Source organism: Scyliorhinus torazame, chromosome 8, assembly GCF_047496885.1.
Source record: "Scyliorhinus torazame isolate Kashiwa2021f chromosome 8, sScyTor2.1, whole genome shotgun sequence".
NCBI lineage: Eukaryota > Metazoa > Chordata > Chondrichthyes > Carcharhiniformes > Scyliorhinidae > Scyliorhinus > Scyliorhinus torazame.
Genome location: NC_092714.1, coordinates 71,408,794 through 71,434,318, shown reverse-complemented (window position 1 = coordinate 71,434,318; position 25,525 = coordinate 71,408,794). Strand labels below are relative to the sequence as shown.

General features: G+C 46.9%; 1 protein-coding gene across 1 annotated transcript in view; it reads left to right on the top strand.

Moving 5' to 3' along the window:
• blzf1 (basic leucine zipper nuclear factor 1) overlaps positions 1-2,045 on the top strand; it is a 36,439-nt gene extending 34,394 nt beyond the window's left edge. The window contains exon 7 of the mRNA XM_072513807.1: positions 1,234-2,045. Coding sequence (XP_072369908.1) covers positions 1,234-1,419 — 186 coding nt within the window. The 3' untranslated portion in view covers positions 1,420-2,045. The remainder of the gene's footprint in view (positions 1-1,233) is intronic.
• The last annotated feature ends 23,480 nt before the right edge of the window (positions 2,046-25,525 follow it).

Below are 25,525 nucleotides of genomic sequence, written 5' to 3'. Positions count from 1 at the left end.
TCCTTTTTCCATCCGTGTCCAGGGGGGATTCCCTTCTGGTTTACCGCACAGTGTTTTTAGCCATTAAAATTGCCGTTGGGGCTCCTATTAAGAGCCCAAAAGTCCGTTCCACCGGGAGCTGCCGAAACGTGCGACTTAGCTGGTCATCGCCGCACCCCCGGAAGTCCTTTTAACCTATTTTCTCATTCTACTTTAGCCAAGAATGTCTTCATACACTTGTAATTGCAAGACATGAGTTTTTGAATCAAATTTCTCAGCATGATATGATCACTCTTGCCTAGATGATGCTTTATTAAGAGGTGATTAATTAATCCTGTCGCTTACAAGTTACCAGGTCTAAAATAGCCTAGTTTCCTGGTTGGCTCAAGAAGATATTGTGCTTAGAAACTGCCACAAATAAACTCTTATGAACTCATCTTCCAGGTTACCTTTGCCAATTTTAAGTTGTCCAATCTATAGGAAAATTACAATCACCCATAATTGTTGTAGAATCTTTCTTAAATTCCCCCATTATTTCTTGATTTATAAATTGTCCTATGGCATAGCTACTTTTCAGTCTGAACACTCCCACCAGTGACTACTTTCCTTTGCTATTTCTTATTTCCACAAACTAATTCTATATTTTGATCCCCAAACCAAGATAATTTTGCACCATTATACTTTATTTACCACTTCCTCTTCATTTTCTTCCTGTTCTTCTGAAATAGATGAATGCCCTTGAATATTCAGATCCCAGCTTTGGTCATTTAGCCACTACAGAGACATGGTTGCAATCATATTTATTTCTATTTGAGCTATCAATAGGGTGGCATAGTGGTTTGCACTGTGCTCCAGAGATCTGGGTTTGGTTCCTCCCACAGTCAAAAGATGTACAGGTTAGATGGATTGGCCATGCTAAATTGCCTCTTGGTGTCCAAGGATGTGTTGGTTAGGTTGCAGGGTTAAAGGGATAGTGTAGGGTGGGCAGGAAAGTGGTAGAGTGCTCTTTTGGGAGGTTGAGAAAGACTCTATGGGCCAATGGTCTCCTTCTGTACTGTAGGGATTCTGTGATTCATCCATCTTGTTACAAATGCTACAAATAAAAAATGAAACAAATTATTGCTTGTATATTTTTTCTCTGCAGGCACCTAATAGTTTTAGTGGCTTTCTCCTGTGCTTTGACTATTGGAGTAAACTACTTAATTAGCTGATTTAGCATTTTAAATACTCTGATTCCTGTTCTTGTATTTGCAGGTTTTGAAGATGTTGGACCCTACACTGTGCAGCAAAGGAACAGCAGATATACCATTCTGTGATACTTCACCAACTTCATTTCTTTCAAATAAAAAGAGCATAGGACGATTTCACCCATATACCCGATATGAAAATATCACATTTAATTGTTGCAACCGTTGCACAGGAGAATTAACAGTCTTGTGAAATATTTTTAGTGCAAAGATTATATTGGTATGAACAACTTGTGTAGAAATACTACTGTTTCTTGTTAATTTAAAAGTGGCAATATTTTGAAGGAATTAAAATTATATTAAATTAGTTTTCTTATTTACATATATCGGTTATATTTTTAAGAAAGCTGTGTATGTTGTATACTAATACAAGAACCAGTGATGTATTCATCCTTATTCTCTCTCTTATTCCGTATACTGCCTGATTCTTTGCCTCGGGGTTCATCTAATTATGATGTAAACGTATTATGTATTTTTACTGCCACTTTTTTGTGTGTGTGTGTGTGTGTGTGTGTGTGTGTGTGTGTGTGTGTGTGATGTGAGGAGAGGTGTATTTTTCTGCATATGTTCCTGACATAGTTGTATCAGTTTAAAACTGCTGTTTTAGATCAAGTGAACTGTTACTGGAATGTTCAATTAGATCAATGTTTTCCTGATCAGGTCACTTTATGAAGTATTGTACAAGTCAACAGAATGTTCAGTTTGTAATGAAATATGCATATCTGGTTTTGATACAAGTGTGCTGTATAACTTTTGTTCGCCCATTTATTCTATTGTCTTTTTGAATTTAATAGAATGTATTGAACTATTTTTTGAAAACCTGGTGTGTCTGAAGTTTAACTAACTGCTGAGGCATGTTTTACTCCCCATTTCTTTTGCCTAGGCATCAGTCTAGGTCCGCTTAATGACTCGATAGTGTTTCAGAGACTGATGACTAGTGGAAGTATCAAGAGAGAATTTTAGAAGGATTATTTTCACACAATGGTATAAGAACATGCAGTGCTTTATCGCAAATGCTGTAGCAGTGACAATCGCAATTTAAAGGGAAATTGCTAAATATTTCTACAGGAGAATATAAAAAGATTGTTGGGAAATATGAACCAAATAGCGAAAGGGAGTCTGGAGGGGGGTGTTTAACCTTGCCAATCTGGTGTTCAATTGTAGTATTTTGTATTGTTCCAAAATCCTCTTCGTGTTATTTGGGCTAGACGTTTTTGTGATGTTTTTCAATGGAAATTCAGTAATTGTCAATTGATAGTTGACAGTAACTTTGAAATTTAAAAAAAAAGTATTTATAAAAAAAAAAGACAAATTTTAATTAATTGACGCAATGTCAGTTAGAGGGGTGCTGTGCTCTGACTGTGAGATGTGGCAGGTCCGGGAGGCTTCCAGCGTCCCGGATGGCTTCATCTGCAGAAAGTGCACCCAACTGGAGCTCCTCACAGACCGCATGGTTCGGTTGGAGCAGCAATTGGATGCACTTAGGAGCATGCAGGTGGCGGAAAGCGTCATAGATCGCAGTTATGTAAATGTGGTCACACCCAAGGTGCAGGCAGAGAAATGGGTGACCACCAGAAAGGGCAGGCAGTCAGTGCAGGAATCCCCTGTGGTTGTCCCCCTCTCGAACAGATATACCCCTTTGGATACTGTCGGGGGGGATAGCCTATCAGGGGAAAACAGCAGCAGCCAGAGCAGTGGCACCACGGCTGGCTCTGATGTTCAGAAGGGAGGGTCAAAGCGCAGAAGAGTAATAGTAATAGGGGACTCTATAGTCAGGGGCACAGATAGGCGCTTCTGTGGACGTGAAAGAGACTCCAGGATGGTATGTTGCCTCCCTGGTGCCAGGGTCCAGGATGTCTCCGAACGGGTAGAGGGAATCCTCAAGGGGGAGGGCAAATGGGCAGAGGTTGTTGTACATATTGGTACTAACGACATAGGCAGGAAGGGGCATGAGGTCCTGCAGCAGGAGTTCAGGGAGCTGGGCAGAAAGTTAAAAGACAGGACCTCGAGGGTTGTAATCTCGGGATTACTCCCTGTGCCACGTGCCAGTGAGGCTAGAAATAGGAAGATAGAGCAGATAAACACGTGGCTAAACAGCTGGTGTAGGAGGGAGGGTTTCCATTATCTGGACCACTGGGAGCTCTTCCGGGGCAGGTGTGACCTGTATAAGAAGGACGGATTGCATCTAAACCGGAGAGGCATAAATATCCTGGCCGCGAGGTTTGCTAGTGTCACACGGGAGGGTTTAAACTAGTATGGCAGGGGGGTGGGCACGGGAGCAATAGGTCAGAAGGTGAGAGCATTGAGGGAGAACTAGGGAATAGGGACAGTGTGGCTCTGAGGCAGAGCAGACGGGGAGAAGTTGCTGAACACAGCGGGTCTGGTGGCCTGAAGTGCATATGTTTTAATGCAAGGAGCATTACGGGTAAGGCAGATGAACTTAGAGCTGGATTACTACTTGGAACTATGATGTTGTTGCCATTACAGAGACCTGGTTGAGGGAAGGGCAGGATTGGCAGCTAAACGTTCCAGGATTTAGATGTTTCAGGCGGGATAGAGGGGGATGTAAAAGGGGAGGTGGAGTTGCGCTACTTGTTCGGGAGAATATCACAGCTATACTGCGAGAGGACACCTCAGAGGGCAGTGAGGCTATATGGGTAGAGATCAGGAATAAGAAGGGTGCAGTCACAATGTTGGGGGTATACTACAGGCCTCCCAACAGCCAGCGGGAGATAGAGGAGCAGATAGGTAGACAGATTTTGGAAAAGAGTAAAAACAACAGGGTTGTGGTGATGGGAGACTTCAACTTCCCCAATATTGACTGGGATTCACTTAGTGCCAGGGGCTTAAGACGGGGCGGAGTTTGTAAGGAGCATCCAGGAGGGCTTCTTAAAACAATATGTAAACAGTCCAACTAGGGAAGGGGCGGTACTGGACCTGGTATTGGGGAATGAGCCCGGCCAGGTGGTAGATGTTTCAGTAGGGGAGCATTTCGGTAACAGTGACCACAATTCAGTAAGTTTTAAAGTACTGGTGGACAAGGATAAGAGTGGTCCGAGGATGAATGTGCTAAATTGGGGGAAGGCTAATTATAACAATATTAGGCGGGAACTGAAGAACATAGATTGGGGGCGGATGTTTGAGGGCAAATCAACATCTGACATGTGGGAGGCTTTCAAGTGTCAGTTGAAAGGAATACAGGACCGGCATGTTCCTGTGAGGAAGAAAGATAAATACGGCAATTTTCGGGAACCTTGGATGACGAGTGATATTGTAGGCCTCGTCAAAAAGAAAAAGGAGGCATTTGTCAGGGCTAAAAGGCTGGGAATAGACGAAGCCTGTGTGGCATATAAGGAAAGTAGGAAGGAACTTAAGCAAGGAGTCAGGAGGGCTAGAAGGGGTCATGAAAAGTCATTGGCAAATAGGGTTAAGGAAAATCCCAAGGCTTTTTACACGTACATAAAAAGCAAGAGGGTAGCCAGGGAAAGGGTTGGCCCACTGAAGGATAGGCAAGGGAATCTATGTGTGGAGCCAGAGGAAATGGGCGAGGTACTAAATGAATACTTTGCATCAGTATTCACCAAAGAGAAGGAATTGGTAGATGTTGAGTCTGGAGAAGGGGGTGTAGATAGCCTGGGTCACATTGTGATCCAAAAAGACGAGGTGTTGGGTGTCTTAAAAAATATTAAGGTAGATAAGTCCCCAGGGCCTGATGGGATCTACCCCAGAATACTGAAGGAGGCTGGAGAGGAAATTGCTGAGGCCTTGACAGAAATCTTTGGATCCTCGCTGTCTTCAGGGAATGTCCCGGAGGACTGGAGAATAGCCAATGTTGTTCCTCTGTTTAAGAAGGGTAGCAAGGATAATCCCGGGAACTACAGGCCGGTGAGCCTTACGTCAGTGGTAGGGAAATTACTGGAGAGAATTCTTCGAGACAGGATCTACTCCCATTTGGAAGCAAATGGACGTATTAGTGAGAGGCAGCACGGTTTTGTGAAGGGGAGGTCGTGTCTCACTAACTTGATAGAGTTTTTCGAGGAGGTCACTAAGATGATTGATGCAGGTAGGGCAGTAGATGTTGTCTATATGGACTTCAGTAAGGCCTTTGACAAGGTCCCTCATGGTAGACTAGTACAAAAGGTGAAGTCACACAGGATCAGGGGTGAACTGGCAAGGTGGATACAGAACTGGCTAGGCCATAGAAGGCAGAGGGTAGCAATGGAGGGATGCTTTTCTAATTGGAGGGCTGTGACCAGTGGTGTTCCACAGGGAGCAGTGCTGGGACCTTTGCTCTTTGTAGTATATATAAATGATTTGGAGGAAAATGTAACTGGTCTGATTAGTAAGTTTGCAGACGACACAAAGGTTGGTGGAATTGCGGATAGCGATGAGGACTGTCTGAGGATACAGCAGGATTTAGATTGTCTGGAGACTTGGGCGGAGAGATGGCAGATGGAGTTTAATCCGGACAAATGTGAGGTAATGCATTTTGGAAGGTCTAATGCAGGTAGGGAATATACAGTGAATGGTAGAACCCTCAAGAGTATTGAAAGTCAAAGATCTAGGAGTACAGGTCCACAGGTCACTGAAAGGGGCAACACAGGTGGAGAAGGTAGTCAAGAAGGCATACGGCATGCTTGCCTTCATTGGCCGGGGCATTGAGTATAAGAATTGGCAAGTCATGTTGCAGCTGTATCGAACCTTAGTTAGGCCACACTTGGAGTATAGTGTTCAATTCTGGTCGCCACACTACCAGAAGGATGTGGAGGCTTTAGAGAGGGTGCAGAAGAGATTTACCAGAATGTTGCCTGGTATGGAGGGCATAAGCTATGAGGAGCGGTTGAATAAACTCGGTTTGTTCTCACTGGAACGAAGGAGGTTGAGGGGCGACCTGATAGAGGTATACAAAATTATGAGGGGCATAGACAGAGTGGATAGTCAGAGGCTTTTCCCCAGGGTAGAGGGGTCAATTACTAGGGGGCATAGGTTTAAGGTGAGAGGGGCAAGGTTTAGAGTAGATGTACGAGGCAAGTTTTTTACACAGAGGGTAGTGGGTACCTGGAACTCGCTACCGGAGGAGGTAGTGGAAGCAGGGACGATAGGGACATTTAAGGGGCATCTTGACAAATATATGAATAGGATGGGAATAGAAGGATACGGACCCAGGAAGTGTAGAAGATTGTAGTTTAGTCGGGCAGTATGGTCGGCACGGGCTTGGAGGGCCGAAGGGCCTGTTCCTGTGCTGTACATTTCTTTGTTCTTTGTTCTTTTGTCATTTTGGTAATTAGTACATTTTCTTGATTTGTGCCAAATAGTTGACTGCTATTCAATCGATCTTCCTTTTGAAAATTAGTCTTAAAGAAGAAGATAAAATAATAAGTACATCATTTGTTCATGAAAGAATGTTATCTTACACAAATTGTGAATTGGGCATACTATGGTTACATAGGCAAGGGAATGGAGCTGGGTAATTTCCTTTTTTTCTTAAATTTGTTTTGAGATATCTGCATCGCCAGCAAGGCAGTTCTTGCCCATCTTTAGTTAGCTGCCCCTCAGATGATTATGTGGCCTGCCTTCTTGAATTACTACAGTCTTTACTGATAGATTAAGAGTTCTGGCATTTTGATTCAGTAAGTATGAAGGAATGGTGATTACAGCAAGGTTGTGTGACTTAGAGGTGTTAATGTTCCTATGTGACTGTTGCCAGTGTCTTGTGTGGTAGAGGGTTCAGGTTTGAGAGGTGCTGTTGAAGAAGCAATGGAAAATTCCGTGGGTATTTAAAGGTGCATTAATGTGCCAACTTTATTGCTAAAACCTGTTACACCATAAACTTTATTTCAACTCTCCATTGTCCTGTCATTTCAGTTATTGCCTCTCACTTCCCAAATGGATATCAGTCTTGAAGTAAATGGCTTAACCAATGTAGAAGAGGAAAGGTTAGTGTGAAATGCAAGGATAATTGACTGCAGAATGGTTTGTGCATATTGAGGGGATAATTGACTGGGGAATGGTTTTGTTTATTGAGGCTGCGCGTAAAGTGGATTCAGCATTGGTGAAGTATATGGCTGCATTATTGAATTAAGCCTATATAGGGCTACTCAAGTGTGTAACTGCAGAACCCATTTCTTCCTCCTCGCAGTACAGTCATTGCCTTCTGCAACTTTAGTCCTCTCTAGCTATGTTGTGTAAGACACTGCAGACCACTTGCTGGTGTATATTGAAAGGTGCCTCCAGATCTATGCATGCCTCTGAGTCATAACTCCAAAAGCCCAATGGCTTGCTCAGTGATCACCTGTGTGCTTATATGGTTTTTAGCTGTACTGTGCATCAATTGTAGGGCTCCTTGTGGGTGTCATGAGCTATGGCTTCAAGAAGCCATCTGCTTGGCCTTTCAAAGATCTGTGGAAGACTTGATTAGTGAAGGATGAAGATGTCATGGGAGTTTCCTGGATATCTACAAACATGCATGATCTTACTTGCATTGCATATCAGCTGAAAATTAATGGAGTGAGATCAGATTTAATTGCACTATACTGCTGGTTGGTCTGAAGATGCCTTCATTACCACATGGCTGCCATCCATGACTCCCTGGACTTGCAGGAATCTAGATTAAAGTCCAACAGGTTTCTTTGGATTCACAAGCTTTCGAAGCGTAGCTCCTTCATCAGATGCCTGATGAAGGAGCTATGCTTCGAAAGCTAGTGATTCCAAAGAAACCTGTTGGACTTTAATCAGGTGTTATAAGACTTATTACTGTGCCCGAATCGCCACATCATTGCAGGAATCTAGGAATTTTAGCAAATCCAAGGGCCACCTCGTTCTGTCTGGTCTCATCAGTTGAAAAATTTGTATACCTGGCAAAGATGGCATCAGTCACATGGGAGATGCACAGCAGATCCCCAGAAGGAACCAACAATGCAGAATTGAGGTCTGTGGTGACCTTGAGTGCTGCTGACATGACATCCCCATAGGTCTAAAGGGCAGGAGATGGCACGTGTCAACAACGATCTGCTAAGAAAGTGTCAGGCTGCTAATCCACTGTTCTTCTGTATACCCTGTATGAGAGTGTTTCACCTCCTGCAACCAGGAGGTCTGTGCTCATCCTCTCTGCCCTGTACAGCAGCAGGTACCTGAGAAGGAATTTGCTGCTGGTGCTGCTCATTTCTTGTTCCTCTTCTAGGTAGGTACTCTTGCAGAGGGTCGGTACAGATACGATGGGTCCAATGGCTTGCTCTGGAAATTCTATTTTCTGAAATCCAACGTAGACTTGCATAAGATACTACCATGCTGTTGTGAGGGCTGGTAGCCATGCAAGCAGATCAAAGTCAAAGGAAGTGAAAGTGCAGATATGATCTTCAAAATGAAAGCACAATCTGCGGATAGTCATCTGAACAAAAGCTTTGCAGGGCAAATAAGCAATTGTTCTGTTTCAGTATTTAAATGCTTTTCGCCATGTAAGTCTCGTAGTCCTATTAATCTCCACTGTGCTCTTGTCTCACCTTGTTGCCTCTTCCGTGTTGGGGTGGATCTACAATTAAACACACCGGTCTCCAAAATGATCGGTCAGAACTACTTTGAATGACATTTACATGTCAAACCCTTCTCAGACATCTGCTGACACGGTTTGAACTATGTTACCCATAAGGCTAGTGGAGGTGTGCGCCTGCGTAGTGGGGAGCAGCAGTATGGAAACGGGGGCGAGCCAGGCCGTGATGCCTGATGGGAGTTGTAGTTCTGGCCCAGGCAGCAGCAGTTGCCGCCCAGCGTTCAGTTCGAATTGGAGAAAGCACGGGACCCAGCGATGTCACGTGGGCAGGGCTGGAATTGCAGGTTCGCACCTGCAAATCCCAGCCCTGGGCGGCGGGAAATGGGATCGCGACTGACCTCAGTGCTCCATCTCCTTTCCCACTCTCACCCACACCCTTCCCTCCTTTACCCCCAGTAGGCAAATGCTGATTGTGTGGAAGTGAGAGTGTGTGTGTGGCAGCCTGTGTGCTTGTATGGCTTCTGTTTTAGCTGAACTGCATCAATTGTAGGGCTCCTTGTGGGTGTCATGAGCTATGGCTTGAAGAAATCCCTCAGGAATGAGCCGATCCTGAGTGCATATTTCACTTGGGAAGTTCTATCTGGCATTATATGCAGTTGACTACTGTAAGTGTTCAAGGGGCAGAGGATGTGGCATACAGGAGTGCACCACCAGCTCACTAGGAGAGAAGCATAATCAGCAGGTAAAGCCCTCATCCATTGTGGTGAGGCCAAGTCAGTCCACATGAAACGTGCAATCTCTTAGAACAATGCATTCTGCATTTTGATTAATGTACTTTCGTCCTTTGTGTTATTGCAAGCCGGCGCAAATCAAGACAATGGCCTCTATTATAAACTCTCAGCACCAAGGTTGCAGCCTCTGGGATTCCCAACCTAATAGTTTATAAGGATGAAGACGTTGATCAGGTAAAGCCAAATTATCTAGGAATATAGAAGTTCCTCTAGACCCCAGCAGTTTTATCTTATTTAAAGCATAAACACAATACTTAAAAAATAGCTAGGTATATTGTGAAACTATGATGATATTAGGGTATGTGTGCCTTATTCAATAGATTATATGCAGAGAAAGGATAGTTGAGGGTACAGGCAAGAATTTTCTTCCATACTCAACATTTGACAAATGATGGATTTAATCAGTAGCAGTACTGCTGAAACTATATCTGATTTCCATGTAAGACCCGTAGAATTTCACAGCACAGATGGAAGCCATTTAGCCATCATTGTCTCCTCACAGCTCTCTATTCACCTCCTATTTCCCATTCTTACATGTTTTTTAAAACATTCAGATATGAAACATTTGATGGAGTCTATTACTGCCTCTGTTTCTGGTGCGAACATTCAGTGTCCTAACAACCCCTCAATTCATATTGATATTGTATCATCATATTTTATTTGATTGAGAAAATTATTGCTGCAGCCAACCTGATATCTGCTGTAAAATGGGTTCAATTTTCAGGTATAAAAAAATGTTTTTTTTAAAATCGGAGTTTGTTGGTTGATGGTAGGGAAACTATTGGAGAAAATTGTGAAGGAGAGAATCTATCTCCACTTGGAGAGGCAAGGTTTGATCTGTGATAGTCAGCATAGCTTTGTCGGAGGGAGGTCATACAAACAAATTTACTTGAATCTTTTGAGGAGTTGGCCAGGTGTGTAGATGTAGTTTACATGGATCTCAGCAAAGCCTTTGACAAGGTCACACATGGGAGACTTATAAAAAAGGCAAATGCACATGGGATACAGGGAAATTTAATAAGGTGGTTTCAAAATTGGCTTAGTTGTGGGAGACAGCTGGTTTAGTACTGGAAGCCAGTGTCCAGTGGCGTACCTCCGGGATCTGGTGGGTCCCTTATAATCAGTCATTTTATATAAACAACATAGATGACTATGTGGGGGGATAGGATCAGTACGTTTGCAGATGACACAAAGATTGGCCGGGTGGTTAACAGCGAGGTTGAGTGTCTTGGGTTACAGGAAGTTATAGACGGAATGGCCCAAATGGGCAGATAAGTGGCAGATGGAATTTAACCCTGAAAAGTGTGAAGTGATACACTTTGGAAGGAGAAATTTGATAAGGAAGTATTCAATGAACGCATGACACTGGGAAGTTCTGATGAACAAAGGGACCTTGGCGTGTTCGTCCATAGATCTCTGAAGACGAGAGGGCAGGTTAATATGGTGGTGAAAAAGGCACATGGGCACATGCCTTTATCAATCGAGGCATGGATTACAAAAGCAGTGAGGTCATGCTAGAGTTGTATAAAACTTTGGTGGGGGAGCATTTTGGGCTTAGCGACCATAATTACATAAGATTTCAGGTAGTCATGGATAAGGACAAGAGTGGCCTGCGGGTGAGGGTGCTTCATTGGGCGAGAGCAAATCAAGTCCAAATCAGACAGGAGCTGGGAACGGCTATTTGAGGGAAAATCCACATCTGACGTGGGTGACTTTTAAAAGCCAGTTGATTGAAGTGAAGGACTGGCATGTCTCCGCAAAAATGAATGATAGAAATGGCAGGATTCGGGAATCATGGATGACAAGGGAAATTGTACGGTTAGGAAAAAGGAAGCATATGATGGGTCTAACCATCTAAAAACTGACGAAGCCCTTGAGTACAATGAAAGTAGGAAGGAACTTTCATTATATTATGAAATTAGGAGGGCTAAAAGGGGCCATGAAATGTCTTTACCAAACATGGTCAAGGAGAATTCCAATGCTTTCTATGCATATATTAGAAGCAAGAGGGCAGCAAGAGAAAGAAAAGGCCCACTCAAGAACAATGGAGGGAAGCTATGCTTGGAACCACAAGAAGTGGGTGAAATCCTTAATGAGTACTTTGTATCAGTATTCACCAGGGAGAAGGACATGACGAATGTTGAGGTCAGGGATAGGTGCATGAACACTCTTGAGAACATCAATATTTTAAAGGAGGTAGTGTTGAATATCCTAAATTGCATTAAGGTAGACAAGTCCCCAGGGCCGGATGGGATGTATACACGAGTACTGCGGGAGGCAAGGGGAGAAAGCTGAGGCCTTAATAGATATCCTCACATCCTCTTTGACCACAGGCGAGGTTCCAGAGGACTGAAGAACAGCCAATGTTGTTCCCTTGTTAAGAAAGGAAGCAGGAATAATCCAGAAAATTACAGGCCGGTAAGCCTGACATCAGTGGTGGGAAAGCTTTTGGAAAAGAGACTGAGGGGCAGGATATATGCACATTATGAAAGTAGGAAGGAACTTAAACATGAAATTAGGAGAGCTATAAGGGGCCATGAAGTCTTTAGCAAACATGGTCAAGATGGAAAATAGAACATTACAGCGCAGTATAGGCCCTTTGGCCCTCGATGTTGCGCTGACCTGTGAAACCCCTCTTAAAGCCCATCTACACTATTCCCTTATCGTCCATATGTCTATCCAATGACCATTTGAATGCCCTTCGTGTTGGCGAGTCCACTACTGTTGCAGGCAGGGCATTCCACGTCCTTACTACTCTCTGAGTAAAGAACCTACCTCTGACATCTGTCCTATATCTATCTCCCCTCAATTTAAAGCAATGTCCCCTCGTGCTAGAGGAAAAAGGCTCTCACTGTCCACCCTATCTAATCCTATGATCATCTTGTATGCCTCAATTAAGTCACCTCTTAACCTTCTTCTCTCTAACGAAAACAGCCTCATGTCCTTCAGCCTTTCCTCATAAGATCTTTCCTCCATACCAGGCAACATTCTGGTAAATCTCCTCTGCACCCTTTCCAATGCTTCCACATCCTTCCTATAATGCGGCGACCAGAATTGCACGCAATACTCCAAATGCGGCCGCACCAGAGTTTTGTACAGCTCCAACATGACCTCATGGCTCCGAAACTCAATCCCGCTACCAATAAAAGCTAACACACCGTACGCCTTCTTAACAGCCCTCTCAACCTGGGTGGAAACGTTCAGGGATCTATGTACATGGACACCGAGATCTCTCTGCTCGTCCACACTGCCAAGAATCTTACCATTAGCCCAGTACTCTGTCTTCCTGTTATTCCTTCCAAAATGAATCACCTCACACTTTTCTGCATTAAACTCCATTTGCCACCTCTCAGCCCAGCGCTGCAGCTTATCTATGTCCCTCTGTAACTTGTAACATCCTTCCGCACTGTCCACAACTCCACCGACTTTAGTGTCATCTGCAAATTTACTCACCCATCCTTCTACGCCCTCCTCCAGGTCATTTATAAAAATGACAAACAGCAGTGGCCCCAAAACAGATCCTTGTGGTACACCACTAGTAAGTAACTGGACTCTAGTCTGAACATTTCCCATCAACCACCACCCTTTGTCTTCTTCCAGCTAGCCAATTTCTGATCCAAACTGCTAAATCACCCTGAATCCCATGCCTCTGTATTTTCTGCAGTAGCCTACCGTGGGGAACCTTATCAAACGCTTTACTGAAATCCATATACACCACATCAACTGCTTTACCCTCATCCACCTGTTTGGTCACCTTTGAAAGAACTCAATAAGGTTTGTGAGGCACGACCTACCCTTCACAAAACCGTGTTGACTGTCTCTAATCAAATTATTCCTTTCCAGATGATTATACATCCTATCTCTTATAAACCTTTCCAAGACTTTGCCCACAACAGAAGAAAGTATGGTTTTGTACGGGGAAGGTCATGTCTCACCAACTTGATTGAGTTTTTTGAAGAGGCGACAAAAGAAAGTCGATGAGGGAAGGGCTGTGGATGTAGTTTATATGGACTTTTGTAAGTCATTTGACAAGGTCCCACATGGCAGACTGGTACAAAAACGAAAATCACATGGGAGTCGGGGTGGCCTGGCTAGAAGGATACAGAACTGGTTTGGATATAGAAGACAGAGTAGCGGTGGTAGGGTGTTTTACAGAATGAAGATCTGTAGCTAGTTGTGTTCTGCAGGGATCAGTGCTGGGACCTCTGTTATTTGTTTTTTTTTTAAAAATATATTTATTAAAGTTTTTTAACACAATTTTTCTCCCTCACAAACAATAACCACCCCCCGCCACCCCCCCCCCCCCCCCCCCATAACAAAATAACAAGAAATCGCACAGAGCAAGATATATACATGGTAAAATGATGTGTTTATATAGCTTTATACACTGGCTCTCTCCCGCACGTGCCAGTTTCCCCAACCATTCATGTTATCTCTTGCTCATCCACCCTCCCAGGCAATCCCTCCAGCCCCCCCCCCCACCCCCACCCCCACCCCCCAGGTTGCTGCTGCTGCTGACCGACCTTCCTCTAACGCTCCGCGAGATAGTCTAGGAACGGTTGCCATCGCCTGTAGAACCCCTGCGCAGACCCTCTCAAGGCAAACTTAATCCTCTCCAGCTTTATGAACCCAGCCATGTCATTTATCCAGGCCTCTACGCTGGGGGGCTTCGCCTCCTTCCACATTAACAAGATCCTTCGCCGGGCTACTAGGGACGCAAAGCCCAGAATGCCGGCCTCTTTCGCCTCCTGCACTTTTGCTCCAAATATTGCTAGCCCCCAGCTTGGCTTGACCCGGACTTTCAACACCTGAGATATTGCTCCCGCCACTTCTCTCCAGAACCCCTCCAGTGCCGGGCATGACCAAAACATATGGACATGGTTCGCCGAGCTCCCTGAGCACCTTCCACATCTGTCCTCCACCCCAAAGAACCTACTCAACCTCGCCCCCGTCAAGTGCGCTCTGTGAACCACCTTAAATTGTATCAGGCTAAACCTGGCACACGAGGAAGAGGAATTAACCCTACCTAGGGCGTCAGCCCACAGACCTTCCTCAATCTCCTCCCCCAGCTCCTCCTCCCATTTACCCTTCAGCTCCTCTACCAGCGCTTCCCCCTCTTTCATCTCCTGGTGTATTGCCGACACCTTGCCCTCCCCGACCCATACACCCGAGATCACCCTGTCTTGAATTTCTTGTGCCGGGAGCAATGGTAATTCCCTCACCTGTCGCCTCACAAACGCCCTCACCTGCATATATCTAAAGGCATTTCCCGGGGGGTATCTCGAACTTCTCCTCCAGTGCCCCTAGGCTCGTAAACGTCCCGTCAATGAACAGGTCCACCATTCTTCTGATCCCCGCCCGTCCATCTTCCCCGGGACAAACCGGTGGTTACCCTGATCGGGGACCACACCGAGGCTCCCATTGCACCCCTGTGCCGTCTCCACTGGCCCCAGATCCTTAGCGTTGCCGCCACCACCAGGCTCGTGGTGTACCTTGTCGGTGAGAGCGGCAGCGGTGCCGTCACCAACGCCCCCAGGCTCGTTCCTTTACAGGACGCCATCTCCATCCTCTTCCATGCCGACCCCTCTCTCTCCATCACCCACTTGCGGATCATCGCCACATTTGCTGCCCAGTAGTAGCTCCCTAGGTTTGGCAGCGCCAACCCTCCTCTGTCCCTACTGCGTTCCAGGAACCCTCTCCTTACCCTCGGGGTCCTATTCGCCCACACAAACCCCATTATACTCCTACCTACTCTCTTGAAAAAGGCCTTGGTGATCACGATGGGAAGGCACTGAAACACAAACAGAAACCTCGGGAGGACTACCATTTTGACCGACTGCACTCTACCCGCTAGCGAGAGCGGTAACATGTCCCATCTTTTGAAGTCCTCCATTTGCTCCACCAACCTCGTCAGATTCAGTTTATGTAGGGCCCCCCAACTCCTGGCTATCTGGATCCCCAGATACCGAAAGCTCCCCTCCGCCCTCCTCAGCGGTAGGTCCCCTATCCCTCTTTCTTGGTCCCTGCCTGTAATACTCTTCCCTACATTGAGCTTATAGCCCGAAAACTCCCCAAACTCCCTTAGAGTCTGCATGACCTCCACCATCCCCTCCATTGGATCCGCCACGTACAGCAACAGGTCATCTGCATAAAGCGACACCTGATGCTCTTCTCCCCCTCAGACCACCCCCCTCCATTTATTAGAGTCCCTCAATGACATGGCCAAGGGTTCGATCGCCAATGCAAACAACGGGGGGGACAGGGGGCACCCCTGCCTCGTCCCTTGGTACAGCCGAAAGTACTCCGACCTCCGCCGGTTCGTCACTACACTCGCCACCGGGGCTCTGTAAAGGAGCTTAACCCAACTGATAAACCTTCCCCCGAACCCAAACCTACGCAGCACCTCCCAGAAGTGCTCCCACTCTACTCGGTCAAAGGCCTTCTCCGCGTCCATAGCTGCCACTATCTCCGCCTCTCCCTCCTCCGATGGCATCATTATCACGTTTAAGAGCCGCCGCACATTAGTGTTTAATTGACTGCGCTTTACGAATCCCGTCTGGTCCTCGTGGATCACCCCCAGGACACAGTCCTCGATCCTCGTGGCCAGCACTTTTGCCAGCAACTTAGCATCCACATTGAGGAGCGAGATCGGCCTCTACGATCCACATTGCAGTGGGTCCTTGTCCCGCTTTAGGATCAAATAAATTGTCGCTTCCGACATTGTCGGGGGCAGGGTCCCCCCCTCTCTTGCCTCATTAAAGGTCCTCACTAGTAGAGGGGCCAACAGGTCTACATACTTCCTGTAGAACTCCACCGGGAACCCATCCGGCCCCGGGGCCTTCCCTGCCTGCATACTCCCCAAACCCTTACTCAGCTCCTCCAACCCAATTGGTGCCCCCAAACCAGCCACCTCTTCCTCCACTGTGCCTCCGCCTTCCCTGTGGTCAACAGGTCAAACTCCGTCTGGAGCCGTTGTCTTTCCCCAAGTAATCTCTCCTCCGGGGCCTCTGCGTACTTCCTGTCCACTCTCAAAATCTCCCCCACTAACCTCTCCCTTTCCATGCCCTCTGTCTTCTCCCTATGAGCCCTGATGGAGATTAACTCTCCCCTGATCACCACCTTCAACGCCTCCCATACCACCCCCACCCGCACCTCCCCGTTGTCGTTGGCCTCCTCACCCCCTCACCTTCCCACCTTCGATGCACCCCCTCACCTTCCCACACACCACCTCATCTGCCAGCAGTCCCACATCCAGCCGCCACAGCGGGCGTTGGTCCCTCTCCTCTCCTCGCTCCAGTTCCACCCAGTGCGGGGCGTGATCCGAAATGGCTATGGCCGAATATTCCGTCCCCTCCACCCTCTGGATGAGCGCCCTGCCCAGATCAAAAAAATCTATCCGGGAGTAGGCTTTGTGCACATGGGCGAAAAAAGAAAATTCCCAGGCCTGCGGCCTTGCAAACCTCCATGGGTCCACTCCCTCCATCTGATCCATAAACCCCCTACGCACCTTGGCTGCCGCCGGCCGCTTTCCAGTCTTTGATCTGGAGCGGTCCAGTGCTGGGTCCAACACTGTATTGAGGTCCCCTCCCATTATCAGGCCTCCTACCTCCAGGTCCGGAATGCGCCCCAACATGCGCTTCATGAATCCAGCATCATCCCAGTTCGGGTGTATACGTTTACCAACACCACCCACGTCCCTTGCAACCTACCGCTCACCATCACATATCGCCCTCCATTATCCACTACGATAGTCTTGGCCTCAAATGACACTCGCTTCCCCACCAATATTGCCACCCCTCTATTCTTTGCGTCAAGTCCCGAGTGGAATACCTGTCCTACCCATCCCTTTCTTAACCTGACCTGGTCAGCCACATTCAGATGTGTCTCTTGGAGCATGACCACGTCTGCCTTCAGTCCCTTTAAGTGCACGAACACTCGGGCCCTCTTCACCGGCCCATTCAGGCCCCTCACGTTCCACGTTATCAGCCGGATTGGAGGGGTGCTCCCCCCACCCCCCGCCGACTAGCCATCTCCTTTTCTAGGCCCAGTCCCGTGTCCGCGCCTCCCTCACCTCCAGCCCCCCAGCCGGGGGACCCCCGCCTCGACCACCTCTTCTGTGTCCCATTCTCTTTCGGCCAGTGCAGCAGCAACCCTTCCCCCCCACCCCCCCCCCCCCCCCCCCCCCCCTTCCCCCTCCCCCCAGCTAGACCCCTGTCTAGCTTTTTTGCTCCCCCCATATCACTCCCGTAAGTCAGCTGACACCTGCTGACCCCGGCTTCCCCCGCCGTCCCATTGACCTCCCCGTGTGGGAGTGTCCCAATCAGTATGCGTTCCTTCGTTCCCCTTCCCGCCTTTCTTCCCGCGCGCGGGAAAAACCCCGCGCTTTCCAAAGCCCGCCCCGCCCCCCTCTGGCGCAGCTCCTGTCGCGGCCTTGTCTCTCTCCCCCAGCCCATGTAACATTTCCTGCGCGTGATTGACCCCCTATATACAACAACCATCACACATCAAACCTCAAACATCCCCCCCACCCTCACAAACCCTCAGTTAGAGTCCAACTTTTCGGTTTGTATGAAGGTCCACGCCTCTTCAGGCGTTTCGAAATAATAGTGTTGGTTCTTGTATGTGACCCACAGTCGCGCTGGCTGCAGCATTCCGAATTTCACTTCTTTCCGGTGCAACACCGCTTTGGCCCGGTTGAAACCCGCTCTCCGCTTTGCAACCTCCGTACTCCAGTCCGGGTATATTCGGATCTCTGCATTGTCCCACTTGCTGCTCCGCTCCTTCTTGGCCCATTTCAGGACTCACTCTCTGTCCGTGAACCATTGAAATCTCACCACCATCTCCCTTGGTGGCTCATTTGCCTTGGGCCTCCTCGCCAGCACCCAGTGTGCCCCGTCCAGCTCCAGCGGCCTCGAAGGGGCCTTCGTGCCCATCATCGTCTCGAGCATCGTCCTCGTGTATGCCCCGGCATCAGCCCCCTCCACTCCCTCAGGGAGACCCAGGATCCGCAGATTCTTTCTCCTCGACCTGTTCTCCAGGTCTTTGAATCTTCCCGCCCACCTCTTGTGTAGCGCCTCGTGCCGCTCCACTCTCACCGCCAGGCCCAAGAGCTCGTCCTCATTCTCACTGATTCTTTTCTGTACCTCCTGGATCTTTACCTCGTGGGCCTTCTGGGTCATCCCTAGTCCTTCAATTGCCGACAGCATAGGCGCCAGCATCTCCTTCCGCAGCTCCTCAAAGCAGTGCTTGATGAACTCCGGCCCGCTCTCCGCTTTGTCCCCGGCCGCAGCCATTTTGTTTTTTCCCTCGCTTCTCCCGCTGCTCCAATGCTGCTTTTCTGGCTGTTTCACTTCTGGTCTGGTCCATAAAAGTTGGAGGGGGACCTCTCTCTTCCCTTCCCCACGGGTTGTCTTCGAAAAAAATTCCATTGGGGCTCCTCTAACGAGCCCGAAAGTCCGTAATAGCGGGAGCTGCTGAATCGTGCGGCTTAGCTCCGCATAGCCACAACCGGAAGTGACCTCTGTTATTTGTAGGAGATATAAATGATCTGGAGGAAAATATGGGTGGTCTGATTAGTGAGTTTGCCGCTGCCACAAAGATTGGCGGAGTTGCTGATAGTGTTGAGGATTGCCAGAGGATGCAACAGGATTTAGATAGATTGGAGACTTGGGCTCAGAAATGGCAAGTGGAGTTTAATCCAGACAACTGAAAAGTGATGCATTTTAGGGGATCAAATCTAGGTACGAATTAGACTGTAAATGGCAGAACCCTTAGGAACATTAACAGACAGAGGGATCTGAGTGTGCAGGTCCACAGTTCCCTAAAAGTGGCAACACAGGTGGCCAAGGTGATTAGAATCATAGAATTTACAGTGCAGAAGGAGGCCATTCGGCCCATCGAGTCTCCACCAGCCTCTGGAAAGAGCACCTTACTTAAACCCACGCCGCCGCCCTATCCCAGTAACCCCACCTATCCTTTTGGACACTAAGGACAATTTAGCATAGCTAATCCACCTAACCTGCACATTTTTGGACTATGGGAGGAAACCGGAGCACCCGCAGGAAACCCACGTAGACATGGGGAGAAAGTGCAAACTCCACACAGACTGGGCATCATGGTGGCCTAGTGGTTAGCACAGCTGCCTCACGGCGCTGAGGTCCCAGGTTCGATCCCAGCTCTGGGTCACTGTCCGTGTGGAGTTTGCACATTCTCCCTGTGTCTGCATGGGTTTCGCCACCACAACCCAAAAATGTGCAGAGTAGGTGGATTGGCCACGCTAAATTGCCCCTTAATTGGAAAAAATAATTGGGTAATCTAAATTTATAATTTAAAAAAACTCCACAGTCACCTGAGGCTGGAATTGAACCCGGGAACTGGAGCTGTGAGCAGTGCTAACTACTGTACCACCGTGCCGCCCCTTCATCAGACAGGGCATTGAGTACAGGATTTGGGAAATCATGTTGCAACTGTATAAAACCTTGGGTATGCCGCACTTGGAGTATTGCATCACCACATTATCAGAAGGACGTGGAACCTTTGGAGAGAATGCAAAGAGTGTCCACCAGGATGTTGCCTGGTCTTGAGGGTGTTGGCTATGAGGAGAGGTTGAATAAACTAGGATTGTTTTCACTGGAAAGACGGAGGCTGACGGGAGAGCTGATAGCGGTCTACAAAATTAAGAGAGGCACAGACAGGGTGGATAGTCAGAGGCTTTTTCCAAGGATGGAAGTGTCAATTACAAGGGGCCACAGGTTCAAGGTGAGAGGGGGAAAGTTTAAGTGAGATGTGCGGGTACGAGTGATGCATGCCTGGAGTGTGCTGCCAGACGATGTGGTGGAAGCAGGCACATTAGCAACATTTAAGAGGCATCTGGATGGGTACATGAAAAGGGAGGAAATGGAGGGATACGGACCGAGCAAGGGCAGAAGGTTTTTCTTTTTAGTTTGGGCATCATGATTGGCACAGGCTTGGAGGGCCGAAGAGCCTGTTCCTGTGTGTACTTTTCTTTCTTCTAGTGAGGCCACGTTTAAGATACTGTGTACAGTTTTGGTCCCATCATTTGAGGACATATATTATAACTGGAGGCTGTACAAGGAAGGTTTACTGGGATGATCCGGGTATGGAGGATGGACTCATGATTCCTCGTGTATATGATTACTAACTTTGGTTCATTCCTAGATGGTTAGAATTGAAAGACATCAAAGTATGTTAATCTTGTATCAAGCCTTAGTTAGACCATGCTGATGAGTACTGTGAGAAGTTCTGGTCTCTGTCATGTTACATCTTGGTAGAATCTGAATATCCGAGTATTTACTAAACAAATGAACCTCAAGATTCATGTTTAAAACAAAATAATTTTCAAACACAAAAACTAAAGAATAGGAATACTAAATAACTCCACCCCATTTTAGTCAGTTACATTAAAGATATTGGCTGCAATCTTGAGCCCGCTCTCGCTGTCTGTGGGATTGGCGGCGAGGGCAGAACATCTCACAATAATCAGGAAACATCATTCTCTCCGGAGAGATTGCTTTTCCTGATTTTCTCTGCCCCTCGCTGGCGATGTCATGAGATTCAGTCCCTCAAAGGGTGTGAACCTCATTTTAATACATTTCAATGTTATTACCGGCCCTCCCTATGTCTCCCCCCTCACTAAATCTTCATGCCACGCCGCAAGGTTTACAGCAGGTTTGACCAGGTGTGAGGCAGTCAAAGGGATCCCTCTGGGGTCCGGGTGGGTTGGGTGGGGGGGGGGGGGGGGGGGGGGGGAGAGAGAATCATCCCCAGGCAGTGCCCTAGCACTTCCCCTGGCTCAGTGCCAGCCTGGCAGTGCCAACATGTGCAGCCCCATGGGAGGGGTGGGTGGGTTGGTGGGAGTGCCATCTATACTTGTGCGTTGTTAGTGGGAGGTTGCAGTGCCAGTCAGGATTTGTTTGGGGGGGGAGGGGGGATGCTGGCGATGAATATTGGGGGGGGAGGGTGAGTGGCCATGATACATCTGTGATGGTGGCTGGGGGGCCGTTAGGCTGCAGCGCTGATGGGGGTGCACTTTACAGATTACGCCACGATCTCTTTGGAGCCGGTTGGATTGGATTTGTTTGTTGTCACGTGTACCGAGGTACAGTGAAAAGTATTTTTCTGCGAGCAGCTCAACAGATCATTAAATACATGAAAAGAAAAAGAAATAAAAGAAAATACATAATAAGGCAACACAAGGTACACAATGTAACTACATAAGCACCGACAATGGATGAAGCATACTGGGTGTAGTGTTAATGAGGTCAGTCCATAAGAGGGTCATTTTGGAGTCTGGTGACAGTGGGGAAGAAGCTGTTTTTGAGTCTGTTCGTGCGTGTTCTCAGAGTTCTTTATCTCCTGCCCGATGGAAGAAGTTGGAAGAGTGAGTAAGCCAGGTGGGAGGGGTCTTTGATTATGCTGCACTGTAAATTCAATGATAATCTATGATTAATCTAGGACAAAGGTTCGGCACAACATCGTGGGCCGAAGGGCCTGTTCTGTTCTGTGCTGTATTTTCTATGTTCTATGCTGCCCCCTTTCCCCAGGCAGCGGGAGGTGTAGATGGGGTCAATGGATGGCGGGCAGGTTCGTGTGATGGACTGGGCTGTGTTCACGACTCTCTGAAGTTTCTTGCAGTCCTGGGCCGAGCAGTTGCCATACCAGGCTGTGATGCAGCCAGATAGGATGCTTTCTATGGTGGATCTGTGAATGTTGGTAAGAGTTAATGTGGACATGCCGAATTTCTTTAGTTTCCTGAGGAAGTATAGGCGCTGTTGTGCTTTCTTGGTGGTAGCGTTGACGTGGGTGGACCAGGACAGGTTTTTGATGATGTGCACCCCTAGGAATTTGAAACTGCTAACAATCTCCATCTCGGCCCTGTTGATGCTGACAGGTATGTGTACAGTACTTTGCTTCCTGAGCAAAGAACTGATGAGGGGCATCATAAAGTTCCCACTTTATGATGCCACGCCCTACCAGAGTAATGACGTAAACCAGGCCCACTCACTTCTTTTTGGCAAAGATGATCACAATTCAGTGAGAAAATTGATCCATGCAACTTGACAGTTTTCTGTCTGAGCCTGACGCGTTGCCAAATTCTGGTGAGATTCTGCCCATTGAATGTATAGTAAACACTATTACGTATACTCTGAGCCAAACTTCTTAACTCAAATATCCTTCTACTCCCATTTGATTTACATCACAAAAACTGGAGCCTGATATTTAAATTGGAATATTAGCCAGTGATCTGGGTACTGTTTGAAACATTTGTGTGAAGATTGAGGTTTCTGCTTACTTCTGGCAAGGTCCTCCTTCAAATCTCCTCCAACCGCCCCATGGCTATAGACTCCCTGTTCAACACAATCATAGCTAGCATCTTAAGCTTAGCCATCTTGCATCAGAACACATTATTCCAAGGTTTTTTTAACCCTCTCATTTTCTCTCCCCCTCTCTTTATCCCAACTCCTTGGTTTCTGTACTTTCTTGTGTTCCTTTGCAAAGTCTGCTCTTTGCAGCTCCCAGTCCTGCATCCAGCTTAAAACAAAACTCAAAAGTTCTTACTAACCTTATGTGGCCCTCGGTTGCTGAGCAACAAACCTAGTCTTTCCTTTTCCTGTTTACTTTCACATTGTAAACCCTTTAATTGTAATGCAGAAAGAGCAGCACACGGCACAGTGGTTAGCACTGCTGCCTACGGCGCTGAGGACCCAGGTTCGAATCCCGGCCCTGGGTCACTGTCCATGTGGAGTTTGCACATTCTCCCCATGTCTGCGTGGGTTTCGCCCCCACAACCAAAGATGTGCAGAGTAGATGGATTGGCCACGCTACATTGTCCCTTAATTGGAAAAAATGAATTGGGTACTCTAACATTTTTAAAATTAATTATAATGCAGACAGTTTGAAATGAAACCTAAACTCTTAGACATACAGGCACCTTTGTTTAGCATGAACTAACTGAAGTTTTAACCCATTCTCACTCAGAAACACAAAATTAAACTTAATAAAGCTATACCTTATTTTTAATACCCACAAATATAAATATTGATACTTAAAACTACCCCTATTTCTTGACAATAAAGATCAGCATAAACCAGTTAGGCCTATTGGCCGGTTTCTGTGTTGTAAATTCTATGTAATCCTTCTCAAGTTATTGCATGAGGTACCTAAATAACACACAGAAGATACTCTGCATCCTCCTTTCATTCTATGATTTGTTTATACCAAGAATATTATTGAACAAAATATTTCGGGTAAAGTTCTTTAATTCCATTTTTCCAGGGTAGTCACGTGTTGCATTTGGCACAATAATTATTGATCCATCCATAATTAGCGATAATCCACAAGGGGTTTGTAGGCATCTTTCTGTTCACTGCAATTCTGTACACCACTGTCATTCCTTCCTCGGTCCAGTGTCTGATTTTGCCCATCCATTCAGACCTTCACCTACCTGGCCGGTTCGTTCCAAATATCTCAAATTCTATTGTCAACCACACTAAACTTTTACGTTTGCCTTTTCCAGTGGTTGTATTTTTTCAATTTCTGCTTCTTCACTTCAGCAAAAACCCAGTGAGATGTTGGGACTCTGGTTTTCCTGTGGACTAATTCACTGGTTCTTCGATGTTGCACGGTAGCACAGTGGGTAGCACTGTTGCTTCATTGCTCCAGGGTCCCAGGTTTGATTCCCGGCTTGGGCCACTGTCTGGTGTCTGCACGTTCTCCCCGTGTGGGTTTCCTCCCACAAGTGCCGAAAGACGTGCTGTTAGGTAATTTGGACATTCTGAATTCTCCCTCTGTGTACCCAAACAGGTGCCGGAGTGTGGCGACTAGGGGCTTTTCACAGTAACTTCATTGCAGTGTTAATGTAAGCCTACATGTGACAATAAAGATTAGAATTATTCACGAGCTCTATTTTAAAAGCTGTAATCCTCTTCTCATCAGTCTTATTGAGACTCCAGCTCTCACACCCATGAAGTGCAATTCTATACCAGCAATTTTTCAAGTTGCTTTTTCAACGAACTGAAGGGCGGGCAATTGCTCGCCTTGTCCTGATTTCAGTGCTGCTAGTCCCATTTGTGGTCACTGTCAATCTGCGAAATTGAAATTGATCAACATCAGCAATGGATAATAATCCATGGTTTTCAATTGATGAAATAAGCTAAAATTATTTAAAATATCGTGAAAGTCACCACAGTGCAAACATTTTACATTTCAGAAATATGATAGTTATGTGCTTTAACCTATATGTCCTAAGTATCCATAGCATTTGAAATCCAATCAGCCATTCTTTAATAGTACATAGGCAAGGGAAGAATAGATTTCCCTGGTATGATTTTCCTTGGTCACTATTCAAGGATTGAACAGTTATAAAAGAAAGGGTGTTATACCATAGCCACGGAATTCTGGCAGCTTCAAGGAGTGAGCTGTTGCGGAGAGGGGAAGGGGAAGAGGCGTGGTGAGGCAGGACCTGTCCCCGAAAAAGACACACAGACACATTGTTATGGGAATCAGCAGTGGCAGGCAAACAAAACCATTTCTAAAAGATTAGAATTGAAAAGCAGAGGAAATATGTTCAAATTATATACGACCGTCCGTGTGGCATAGGTGGTATTAGCCAATAGACTACCCTAGGTCAAGAGCACTCCTTTAACAATTGCCCTCTCCTGAGTTCAAGGCACTTACTTTGGGCCTAAGAAAGTGAACCATGTCTTCCTGAAGGAGACAACTATTAAGAGATATTGGGTAGGATTCTCCATTTGGGAAACTTAAGTGTTGACGCTGGGACTGAATTGCGTGCAGTTCATGTTCCCATTGGGGGCGCTATTCAGTAAGAGAATCAGGACATGCAAATGGACCGGCACTCTGCTGCCGCAAGTTCCGAGCAATTCCCAGCTGGAACCAAAGTTAACGCTGAAGAGCCTGGTTGCTAGAGCAGTTTGTGAGCGCTCCACTTACACTCAGTGCAGCAAAGAAGATGGCTCACAATAGATGTGCCCCAAGGTCGGGAA